We start from the raw sequence: 13,314 nt of genomic DNA on the forward strand, positions 1-13,314 counted from the left end.
TCTTACGCCAAGGCTCTCTGAAAACCCGACTGTCTGCTATATGGCCCGTGCTGTAAAATTCTGGGTCTATCTAATAGGTTAGATACCTGGCTCTAGTCCTAGTTGTCTGATTTCCACCGTATGATGATGTCCAGATGGTGTATAGGACAGCTGAGGAAAATGAAAACTCCAGAGGAGCGCAGCGCAATGTATAAGGATGTTGGCCCTTGGTTCTTGGCACTGTCTGTATGTCGAAGAAGCACAAGCTGATTCCTTGGGAAATAGAATGATGAATTCATTCATAGAGCACGGATGCGTGTATTACGCCGCTTGTTGAAAGCTGAAAGGCGTAAGGAAAGGCATGTATATAGCCTCCGAGGATTGGGCTTCGTGCTCAGGGAATGAATGTTGAATGATTCCATGGTGGCCGTCAATAGCGGTCACTTAGAAGGACAAGCTTGAAAACTTTCCTTTAAGCCATGAAGAAGCAAGTAGGGAAAATGTAATAAGAGCGAGCTTAGAAGATGCCGCCCCGAGTCTCCCACACATGGCGAGGGCCAAGGTTTTCGATCAGTCCAGCTTCGATCTGAACAATCTCTCGGTACTTCTTGATCTCGTCGTCCCAGTTAGCAGCCAGTGTAGTCCCGAATCTTCCTGTCATCTGCGCCAAGCCGCACCGGGCGCGTTCCTGCACGATGTAGCGCTCGATGCTATCCACCGTGTTACGGTTCTGTCTAATCTCGAAAGCATTCTGGAGGTGTCCGTTGTAGTATAGGTCGTCTAAGATCCCGATATCCTTCCTACAGTCGGCAATGGCCTCCATGGATTGTTTAAGCCCCTCGTCTATGTTGCGCTTTGCGTATCGCATCGCTTTCACGACGCGCTCTTTCCACACCCAGATCTGCTTCGCCTCCTCATCGTGGCTGGGACCGGGTCGCCAGTCCAGGATAAAAGCCTCTTCGTTGTCGGGTCGTGCTGCTAATACTTCGTCTTTTGTTTTGACGGATATGAGCCAGAAGTCGAACTTTGGATTGCGAAGTTCTTCGGGCGTAGCGGTCCTCTTGGCGTTGAGGAAACTGCTAATATCCGTGATCTGTTCGTCATCGAACAGGAAATGCATAACTCCCTTCCTCTCCTGGAAGAAGTTATCAACATGGTGCTCCAGTTGAGTGCCGAGTTGACAACCGCAGCACTCAACTTGGTCCGACTGGCGGTCTATCGATTCCTGCGTAAAGAAATACGCGGGCAAGGGGGTTGCGCAGAATGCACATGTTATAAGCTTGGAAAAGCCTTCACTCATGGTTATGGCCACCAAGCGGTCCCGTTGCATGGGTTTGCCCTCAACCGCCAGTATGAGATCATTATAGACGGTGCAACGCATTGCTTCGTGTCGGGGCTCGTTATTATCGAAGACTATACCTTGTTTTAAAGCATCTTTAAGAAACGGGTAGTATAGACCATGTTCGTGGTAGTAGATGTTATAACAGGCCTCGAGGATATATCGAAGTGAGCCGAGGGCGAAGGGGATTCGTTCTAGATACTGTCGCATGGCAGTGCCAGGTGTGAACCAATCTATATCATTCTTCAAGGCGAGAGAGACAACCTTACGCAGTACTGCCACAATGGCTCTGCGAGTATCTATCAATCCTTGGTCCGACGGTATGACCCCGTATTCTCCAGTTCTCCCTTCCGAACCCACGGGAAGTCCGGGGTAATAGACAGGCGAGAAGTCAGATCGGACGAATTTGTTCCCGGGCTTCTTGTTGTGCGCGATTATGGCTTTCAGGAACGGGACGGTCTCGCCGAAATGCAAAAGTACACAATTGTAAACTCCGAGTATTTCTAAGTTCGGCATCCGCTCAAGACATTTCTTGAGAAGGGGAATGTCGAAATTTGGAACGGAGTGGAGATGGAGGATTTTGATCTGATGGCCACGAACATCGATTGTTCGCACTAAATACCTGTTAGCTATACAAGTCACCTCAGATCGAAATACAGACTTACAGAATCGGTAAGTATCAATTACTCTCCTCTCTGCGGTCGGCCTGGAGATCTTTCCCTTTGGACGAGCGGGAAATCCAAAGCTGTCCGGCTCGTCCTCCCCGTCCTCCGGGGCCTTGTAGAGTGGTCTGACATTCGAAAGGACCAGGAAATGCGGTGAGGAGGGCTTTATAAATTTACCCTGCTCTATCTCTTCAGGGGTTAATCCGGCGTTGGCTTTATCGATCTCGGCGTCGCTGAATTCTAGGTTGAGGAAGTTGCCGCTAAGGACGTCTACACGTGTCTACACAAGTGTTAGTTTCCGGTATAACTCTTTACTTCATGTCGGGTATCTTACTGAGATAGCATTGAGTGCAAACATAATAGTTTGACATGTGCGACTAAGGTTAGACAAGTCTCCCCAACGATGGCCAATCTCTAGCATGATCGATATGCAAAGTTCTGGTATCTCAAACACACTGGTAAGAGCTGTAGGTTGTGTATGCTTAGGCTTAGAAAACTGCCCTGGCTTAAGGCCGTCCTCGGGTATTGAAGAGATAGGATCACACCGCGGCAACAGCGGTGCCTATGAATAGGTTAGTGAAAGCCAAGGATATCTTCGATAGGTTTACTTACACTCATGACCGTGCCCGGGATTGCCGGGTAATTGTTTAGGCGAAGCAGAGCCTTGACTAGACTACTGGTAGGGGCCCGTTGCTTGGTAGCGTACTCCGGATTATTGAAGTCATCACGCAGGGGATGGCGTAAGATGTTCATCTTAGCACATTCGTAGACATCCTCATTAGATCGAGCAAGTCCATGATCAAAATCACCGCGGTCGCGACGATAGAACATAATGAAGTGGGATCCTTTCCCGGCCCTGTCTTTTCGGTATATATGAGTGGTGGAACCGAAATTTCCAAAGCGGAACTTGATTGCATTCTCGATAGAGGCTTCTACTGCCGTTTGGTACTGCTTACCAGCACCACCTTCCGGGGAGGGTTCCTCAGGCTCAAGGAAGAAATGATGTTGGTTCGCCGTTGCGTAACTCTGAATGAGATTCGGGTAGGGGAGGGTGCCAGAGCGGCGAATGTCTTGGATGTAGTCCATCGCGATGATGAAGCTTTTGAGATTCAGTGTTGCTAGAATACGCAGTTAGCTCGGGCCTTATCAAGCCCTCGAGAAAGGCAAATAATAGTTGGAGTGTCAGTAGTAGGATTCTATTCTTCAAGGTAAGTCATGAAGTATGTATGTCCGGTTGTACTGAAGTAAATAATGAAATACCAAAACGTACTATGACCAACACTGATCTCTAGTTAAGATTAACCCAGCTTCAAGTATCAGACTCAACCCTTGCTGATCTACGAGTTAGCGTATAGCCGCATGCAGATAATTAGATCATAGAGTTTCAATACAAATAAATATGATCTGATGTGTTAAAGGGGGAAATATTAAGTGTTGGTAAATGCCAATGGCATCACTAGAGACGGTAAGAGGAAGGAGCAGAATGTGGTGGGGAAGGGGGAAACCGGTCCTCTTGAGCAGGTAGATACCGCGTATTCATGCCCATGACTGTATGGCATTGGCCAAGGGGCAATTAAAGGGGCGGCTGTAGCGCTTGGTAATAGTACTCAGTGTAGGAAAGGCCAATGGCATTAAACATTCATTGGGAACTCGGTGGGCAGCAGAGACGATAAATAGCAGAAAAATATTATGACGAGGCGAAAAGGGAAGTCAATTGCATACCTGATTGAGAACGAGGGGGCTTTCGGGTTGAATCTTGCTGCAGAAGGGTAGGTAGATTACTGCGTACGACTGTTAGTTTCAAGCGAAGACGAGGCGATGAGAGTAAACGACGTTGAATAAGGCCAATAGAGATGCTTGGTACTGAGGGATGGGTCCAAGGATGAATATGAATATTTAGGGAAAATTAGGATTGAAAAGCCGGTAGTTTTTGAGAGTTGTTAGAAATGGTATGTGAAATAAATACCAGTGCGAGTCGATAGAGTTTAGGGATGTACATAGAAAACGTCTGTTCGAGGCAAATGTGAAACTACTTACTTAGTGAGCGATCAGGTGATCGAGGCTAATACCAGAGACGATCCTGTATAAACTAGGTGTTAGTGCTTGCTATATATGGGATTAACGGTGGAAAGTCGTTCGTGTGTACGGTGTAATGTTGTACGGGGAAGAGTTTTGCCAATAGCTAATGTTTGTTATGACCATTTGTGAATGATACACCACCGCTAGGCAAAATGGGGTATGGTTATGATTGATGATAATGGTGACTTCTATTAGATACTAACGCTGTGGTATCGTGAAGGAAGTTGCTTGGGGAGTGATGGTGTAATAGGGGGAAACGCAAGTCGGGATACACAATTGCTGGTAGTAACAGAGGATAAAATACGAAGGACTTACATTCGTTTCGACTTGAAAGAGCGCGTAGAATAATTTATTCCAATGGGGAGGATATAAGTGGCAACAATGTGTACGAGGAAGGGACCTAGAGGGTTAGTTACCTAAAATAATCAGATTACTAAATGTAAGGTCGGTAGGTTAAGTCAATTCAGTTAAGAATGTGTACGCACCTATAACCTAAGCCATGAAAGGCCGAGGCAGGGCTGTTGCTGCATGAACTGACGGGTCGGATACGATGGTGTTTGGATTGGAAGGCGGGTCTTAGGGAAGGATACCACGAATACGATGAAAAGTAGGGTAACGTAAAGAAGTGTAGTAGTCAAATAGACCCACTAGCTAATCGTGGGATCTGCTAGATGATATAAAATCAATTCCCCGTGAGTCTAGGAAAGTGAAGCAGGAAGGTAGAGACTGGGAAAGGAATGTTATACGGTGTGGGTGCCAGATGTTTTTCGAAATTGGCAAAGCTCTCGCGCCCAACTAGAAGAAATAATAATATCATATCTAGGGAAGTTGTACTTCGAGGCCAGTTTATTTAAATTAAATAAAAAGTAAACGATATGGGGAGGTAGTTACGAGGAAAGAGGGAAGTGTCCACGTTCAGCTAGGAGAATACCCAATTAGTGTACAGAGCACAGTACCATATACGTACATGTAGTCCACCGTAGGCTACGTACCTGACATATTTATCTAGCTCATCTTATGAAAAATATAAGGCCTAGGGAAAAGCGTTCATGCCGTTATTATCGTTATTTACGTACCTTGGTAGCCCTGGGGGATGTTGGTGATGGGCATTTAGCACCTACCTGTAGTGAAGTAGCCAAAGAAGAATCATCATTAGTTTATAGAAGCATTCGTAGATGATATAGCCTAGGTATATAGGTACACATTCTCTAGTGCCTTGCAATAAATGTCCCTTCATATGACGCGTCTTAGTTGACGAAAGAGGGTAGGCAACGTACATACCCCATCATATTCTCGTGAGAGGTATGGCCATCGTAGCCTACACTTGCCCTCGAAATATTTATGGGGGATTAGTGGCTAATACACAGTGTAATAGACGATATAATTAGTGCGGCTCATCGAAGTCACTTCCGAGTACCTGGGTGGCTTCTCCTAAGATTGACTCCCATCAATGCCTACAATACCTTTCCCCACGAGTCACATTGAAGTTTGATCATAATAGAGAGGCATAGAGACTTGCTCGGATTAACCAAAGTATTTAGGAAATATAACAATTTATAGCATATCAACATAAACTTTTGTCGTACTAAATATCTTATGCCCACGAGATTCCTCTTCCCCACGCATCCACCCCTCGAATTCCTCGCAATTGCACCTACCTCAACCAGCATGGGACTTGCTTTACCAAGCGGTACATTTTGCCCCTCGTGTGACTTAGGTACGAGAACCCCTATTATTCTCTCCGTACTAATTGAGAATGTAGTCAGTCATACTGGCTATCTTTAATTCTTACCATACTGTAAGAATCTGTCTCTGCTTGTTATTTTGTCTCCTATCTCTTCCTTTTCCTACCAGTAGGATAACCTGGGATAGCACGTGCTAACTAATTCTGCAAACTAGAAATAATGAATTCAATAACGAACAAAGAGAATTTTCTACATTCAAGACCAAACTCCAATTCAAAACCATGACTTTATCTTCTGTCGCAAGAAGACAAGCCGCTGGAGAATGATTGCTGGAAGAAGATAGAGCCAAAATATCTATCTAGCGAAACATAGATGAGGCTTATACTACCTTCTCGGGGATTTCCGACGGCATTGTTCGTCGCTTTATGGCAATCTTTGGCGAAAGCATGCCGGCGGCAGAATAATATCGAACCGAAAGCAATCAAATAGCAGCGGCGCACGTTTACGAATGCCGCAACGACGCAGAGACAGGCGCGCAGGCTCCACACAAGGGAATACTCTCCTAACAAAAATGAAGGCTCTACAAGCCTGTCTATTGCAAAAGAATCTAGAGATCGGACATGACCATATACATAATGTCGCTAGAGATCATTCTTCCTTCTGGGAGCATCTCTAGCCAAGGTTCAGTACCTCTACTGTCCATCCTAGACAATAATGTGCTGACTCAAGGTCTATAAACCAATATAGGGAACCCTGTCCGAAGACTATGAAGCTGACGCCGCATGGAAAGCCTCCTAATTACAACTATTAGAGTATATTTGACTATTTAGTCTCAAGGCTCCCTATCGCCGTTAACAGAAGACTTCATTGTGGCAATTATATCTACAAACAGCGACCATATAGAATATTGCAGCGTCATTTTCTATCGGCGGAGCAACAGTACTCTACAGCCCAACAAACAATATTGATAAGCCATACCGAACCGTTGACGATTCGAGGAAGTCTGTGGTGCTAATAGACTTAAACTTGTCGGCACTGCTCACTGACATGAACGGGACGAACAAAGGAATAATCAACTTCAAACGCTGAAAATAATCCTAGCCGTTAGGCATTCTGAAAGATCCTAACCAAGCCGAGAGACGACAATAAAACCGAGACGTCAGAGAGAGCATAGCAGAAGAAAGAACGAAAATCACTTGGCACCGACGTCTGTCTACAGTTAACACAACTATAGCAATACTCCGTCCGGAAAGCGTGGCCCACGGACCGGCCGACCGAAGCTACCAGCTCGCACCCGCTACCGTTATCAGGGTCATGTGCCCGGAATAGGGCAAGGTGTGACACCAGAGACATCCGGGTCTCAAATCACGTCAAATATGCAAGAGGTGTCGGAGGCAAGCGAGAATCGGAACGATGTTACCGGGTATGCCACTCATATTATTAGTCCATGCCTTACCGCCATTTGGAACCAGGCCTTTTTGAGGGGGAACCAGGTTGATAGTGTATTCGAGACTGGGGTAAAACCGTTGATCAGAAGCGATGGGATATGTATAGGATACGACTAGCCGACGGTAGGCAGCCATCAGGTAGCCTTTTTTGATAACGGAATCTCCCATCGGCGGCACATGCCATGCCATGCCATGCCACGCCGTCTGCTCTCCTATACCGTACATATGATCGATGAGGGGAATGGTAAGGAAACGCAGCTACCTACAGCGTGTATCACATCCTGCTTGGCAGAAGGGTTCCTCCAATTCGGATCCCTTCGAGACCATTGAACAATCTGGCACTAAAAGAAGCTGGCGATGTCGTGTGCTCGTCACGCGCGAAACCATGCGCACCGGCGGATAGATAGGCAGATTTGGGGGGGGAATACGCCTGACTGATATAGAGAAATAGGATCTTCGCAAGCTAAGCAAGCCATCGTCTTACGTATGCTACACTACTGTGGTCTGCTGCCAGGAGCTTTGTCCAACTACACCATGCGTCTGCGACACACACACACCAGAAGCTGCAGGCCAGAAGTTGGGGATGCATGAACGTCCGCGCGGGCTGCAGGGCATCAGAAAGGGGAGAGAAGGGGGGTAGGGGGTGGGGGAAAGGCACTGGTGGGATGGAGGTGATGGTGCCAGGTGCGCTAGTTCTATATCGGGGAATGAGCAACTGGCCGTTCTGACTGGTAAGCAAATTCTGATAACGATCTGGGATGTCTGTCCTGTCCTGCCAGTTAGCGGTCACCGCCTGTTGCAAGTTTGCGAAAGAGTGTTGCAAAAGGGGGTTGAAGGGCAAGACCCTTGCCGAGACGAGGTTCCAGATGCCTCTTGGGGATTCCGAAAGGCGCACGAATGGGTGGGCGGATCCAAGGACCAAAAAGGTGATCTGATGATGCCCATAAACGTTCGTTCTTTTGTTCGTCTGGCTTTCGAACGGAATCGGAGATTTCGACATTCGCGGCTAACGGGTTTTACGCGACAGGGATATTTAGAAGGGGAATACGTAGCAAGGATCACGAGCTTCGAGTCAGAGCTCGGAAGGGCAACCATTACGTCCAAATCTGGCCTGGATAGAATGTAACACTGTTGATACTACACGGAGATTGTCTCACCCAAGCCGCATGCTGCTCGACGACTTTTATTGATACATAACCCCCCAGACGGTTAAAGAATTCTGAGACAGGGAGGAGACCAGCACTTTAAAAGTTATCAATAAGCGACACTCGTGACAATGGGAAACCGGAATAATCGTCGATGTCGATATGTGATAGTGGGCAGGAAGAAGAATGATGAGGGAGAGAGAGAGAGAGAGAGAGAGAGAGCGGGCACTACCGATGATGATGGCTCATATCGAAATAATTCGCTAAGAGGACGTGCTACCATCCCTGTCGGGCCAAACCAAGACGCACACTCACTCGAATCGAGCATCTTCTAGCCTCTCGATTTCAGGACTTTGGAAGTGAGGGGATGAGCAATACACGCGAAAGAAAATATATCTCTGACAGCCCAATGCCGGTGGATATGTAATAATGATAGTCACCTGCGCATGGAACGCGAATGAACGTCGTCAAGAAAAAAAAGTTGCCGGTTGGTTACGCCCTGCCATTGAAGGATTACCCTTAAAATTTGCTCGTGTCCTCGTTTATCGTTGACTTGCCTATAACGACGATAGCCCTAACCAGAGTCACGGTCAGCCAGTGAATGGCATCTGAGCGTCTAATTCGGGTTTAAACTACCGTTATTTTTTTAAAATCATGTCGCAAGTCGCCTAGTTGTTACTCACTATACCACCCCACCTTTTGAATATCATCTTCGGCTAGACTCGTGATGAGCTCACGTAGGGTATTCTGCATGATATATAGCTTCTTGTTTCGGAGTTTTCTCCTGTAGTTATTAAAGAAAAGCAAGGGGGTTTCCAGCTTTTCCGGTAAGAAAAGTGAACCCAAGCTTTTACAGGGTCCCGAGGACATACCGTATCGGAGGGTATTTCAGGACAAGCAAGGCAATGTGCCGCACACGTTCGGCATGATCAGATCCAACATCTTGTCTGTATTCCCAAAGGGCTAGCTCGACGTCTTTAACTACCGTTAGACGGTAAAAAAAAAATCCCTGCGAACGGCGAAATCCTCCCAGACCGGGAGGAATAGCGGACCCGGGGGGATCGATCTGCGGCGTCCCTAATATTTGCATAAACCCGTGCTAATAAAAGGAACGACGAAACTGAAACAAGTTATTAGGTGGTGCTGCTATATGATAGGGCTCTATGTACATATTAGATTGACTTCATATAACTAAGTGGAAAAAGCTCAAGTATAGGACCATGACTAACAATACGAGTTAAAACAACTCAAATACGATGCTAGTTATTGGCTAATGGCCACGCGGGATGAGGGAAAAGCATTCTAGAGAATATATTGGCGAGGTCAGGCGCTTATTCTTAGGAACTGAGGTCCCTTGATCGGGATTCAGGTTTCGAAGGGCTATAACATAGCGGGGATTGATAGGCGGGGGACCGCGGTAAACGCAATCGCAAAGATGGATGGTATGTTTATGTCATGTACGAGTCAGGAAAGTTCGTCGCGGGGAGATCAAATGTAACCTAGCCCTGGCATTCGAAGCGTACGGAATAAGGCCCATCCATGATGATTACGCATACATGAGTGAAAGAATATGTTATATTTCAACCAGCTGAACATCAAATTTGCTTAATGCCACATACCAAAGGATGTATGGGATAAAAATAACAGACTACTTTACTTACCATCTACTCACATGGCATTCTTCATATCCGATCTAGGAGTAGAAGTTGTTAGACTTGAAACTTCGTGTTACAAACGAAAACACCGTTTGCCGGGTCTTGTCAACTCTTCAACCGATGTGTTCCATAGATCGTGACACACGACCAACCAATTGCGACAACGTTATTTGGCGCCGGTGACTTAATCCAGCCGCTTATTAGCGTATACACCTCGCTAACCGCCTTGGCCCGCGAGGCGAGGCTGAGATATTGATGTAGGGGTTTGTGCAAAGACGAATGGAAAGCTTCTAGATGTCTCATCGATGCTCTTCGCAAATCCTATCAATTGTATATAGGAACGTCGATCTGTGATTGTGGATATCATCACCAACATCGCCATGTGGACCAGATTGGTGTATAATTAGATTACAGACAGATTATCGAAAGAAATTCTTGAATGATGATTGAACTGGTCGAAGCGCTTGTTCCTTGGTGCATATATTCGTTCCGATATCATTGACTCTAGTGCCGTTATTACGTATCAAAATAGCCTAGGAGTGTAATAACAAGATGAGTCTAGATAGCCTAGAGAACGGCGCCCGCGACCTAATTATTTAGTTAAATGATTTATACAATTCCAGTTCCAGAGCTGTCAAGTGGATCTTGAAACTTGAAAGTGACTGTTTTTGCGCGCGGACGCCAAATGTTTATGGGGTGAAAAATCGGTTAGTATCGTATCCAATCGTTCGACTGGGCGTAAAAATAAGGAGAGGGCCGCGAATCTCAGTAACGTCCTGCGCGTAACATCACACTACATGTTTAGGTATATGTATATCCACGCAACTAATCGCGATCCTATCTGTTAGTGACTCTGTTTTGTATGTACCCAACCAACCTTGACCAAACCATGTCGCGTATTTCGCATATTTCGTGAGCAAGAGAAGTGCTTTAATATTAAACCGAGCACACGTTGTACTTGATAGGTGAATAATCCATGCTGCTCAACTCGAACGGCTCGTTGAAATGAAGTTATCCAGAGAAAAACTCCGGTACGCTCCAAGTTGGAATATCGGGATCCACTTCTGGGGTCCCCATTTCAGGGATTCCAGGGATTTCAGGGTCGAGATCTAGTAAAATTGAACCACCAAGAATCGACCCAGGTGTCAGAGATAGATGATAGCCTGAAACAGACACTGTAGTTCAAGGGATAGAAAAGGGACAGGAAAGAAAGGCTATTCTGGAATGACTACTCACTTTTAAATGCGATGGAGCCTGCGATATTATGTAGTAAATCTCAAGAATCAAATCCTGGCTATATCGAGTCCCCTTTTCTTCCTTATTTCGGTTGAAGGGTGGCCCTCTGATCGACAAAGCTCACAGACGGGGGGGCATCCACATCATTCTAGCAACTACCAGGTAGCCCACTCAGCTAAAATTATCACATGGGGGCAGACGAGCCAGGCTGTAATATGTACCTAATGTACGCTCTTCTGCAGTGGATGCTGCGTCTACATAGATAAACGTGCTTTAGCGGTAGTAGGGGTTTTGTAGGGAAAAGCCATGAGAAGCTAATGAATGTCGGTACTTCTTGAACGAGTACCCATCTTGCCAGCCAGCCCAGCTTACTCCTGATATTGCACTGGAGATCTACTCTCGCATATCCCACAATTCATCCGAATTATTACCCAATAAGCATAATCTGCCAACCCTCCTCGAAGACAACCCAAGACAGAAAAGCTATCCACACCCTTGGCCCTATGACCGTGAGTTGCAGGACAATATGCAGCGAGCATGCCGCAATGAGTGCATCTTGCATATCGGCTTCATTGGATGGATGTAACGGATATTTGTGTTGGAGTGGTATCGGCGCGATCACCACCGTCCTATCATCAGCAATGTCGTCCGATTCCAGAACCGAACCGAACTTGCTAGCTGCCAGGTTCGGCAAGCGGTGTCTTGTCAGACTGTGTAGAACATGTATTAGGGACATGTATTAGGTAGGTAGGTCTATTAGGTAGGTCGTAATTGATTTGCTCCTCCGGTCTATTCAATAAGCAGGCAAAAAGGGGTGCTCATATGCGCTTGGCTTCAAGCGAGAAAGATGGTATGGTACCAGCCAGATACACATACGCGGATCATAAGAAAAAGAAGGCCAATAATAATATAGTTACCACTTGGCGACTACACACTACCTATGTACTCCATGTACTTCGTTTCTAACGTTTCTAAATAGAAGGATATCAGTCCCCAATATGTACATAAGTCCCAATATTCCGGGATCTCGAACGAAGCTATGGTCATCAATAGCAAGTTGGATCATCTGGGTCTCATCATGCCAAAGAGGTCTAGTAATCCAGCATAATACTCCGTAGTTCGAAGCTTTCCATTTCGATGGGAAAGGTTTCCGTTCTGAATTTTCTAGGAGGGGTGCTGGGAACAATTCTTGTCCCCCTTTCAGCCCCCTGTCAATAGCCCATGGCCACTAGTACGCCGGTGCATATTAAACGACATTGTAATTTCGTCGAACGAGCTAGACAGGGCCTTCATTTCGAAGAGAAGAAGGAGAAAAAAAATTAAGTTGCAGGCACAGACCATAGCTGCAAGATTTGCAGAGATGACCCAGCAACGAGTTAGGTACCTAAGGACTGGGAGTTCATGCAGAAGTGAAAATGAACAACCCAGATACCTAATGTATTGTTGTAGCATATAAAATCCCTTATATCCCAGACATCAAGTATCGGTTAATCTGATATTACTCTGAGGTAATGGTAGCACAAACACGGTACGGCGAACAATAATAAAAATAACAACAATAATAACAGGACGGGATTATGTAGTGTGGATGTAATTCTTGAATAAGGTTGGTCAAATGGTTACTATATTGTAAAAACGTGTGCCATTAAGATGGCGTAAGGTCTATCTACAAAATGGAACAATAATAATATTGAATGACAAACGGTCTATCGTTATTACTCGACTTTAGGCCACACTCCTTTTTTTTTTTCGTCCCTTTCTCCCTTAGAACAGGGCAGGGGACACAGGGGATAACGGCGGCAACTGCCAATCACTGCTAATGCACTGATGTGGGTCATCTGTTTTCGCTCAACACAACCCGCGACCCGCCTAGACCCACCTGATAATCCCTGTTAGACGGTTACCGTGCACCACTTGTAGAGAAAATACTGTACCGGGTACATCCAGGAGTCGAAATGGTACTCCATCGTACTCCTGATTTTGCGCTTGGCCTACCTGGTCTCTGCTACAGTAACAGTCACTGTACTTTGTCACTAAGAGACTGTGCTCCCTTCCATGTCACTCTCTTTCCCATTAATCACGA

At 46.0% G+C, this 13,314-nt stretch overlaps 1 protein-coding gene across 1 annotated transcript; it reads right to left on the reverse strand.

The window, feature by feature from the left end:
* Positions 1-496: 496 nt before the first annotated feature.
* Positions 497-3,069, reverse strand: F4817DRAFT_369430 (uncharacterized protein; the record flags this gene model as incomplete). Its single annotated transcript, XM_049307347.1, has 4 exons — positions 497-1,932; positions 1,984-2,263; positions 2,318-2,545; positions 2,596-3,069. 4 exons carry the CDS (start codon positions 3,067-3,069, stop codon positions 497-499), a joined length of 2,418 nt encoding a protein of 805 aa, XP_049161742.1.
* Between the last annotated feature and the right edge of the window lie 10,245 nt (positions 3,070-13,314).

The sequence above is a fragment of the Daldinia loculata genome, assembly GCF_022478755.1.
Source record: "Daldinia loculata strain CBS 113971 unplaced genomic scaffold F4817scaffold_9, whole genome shotgun sequence".
In the NCBI taxonomy this organism is placed as follows: Eukaryota; Fungi; Ascomycota; class Sordariomycetes; order Xylariales; family Hypoxylaceae; genus Daldinia; species Daldinia loculata.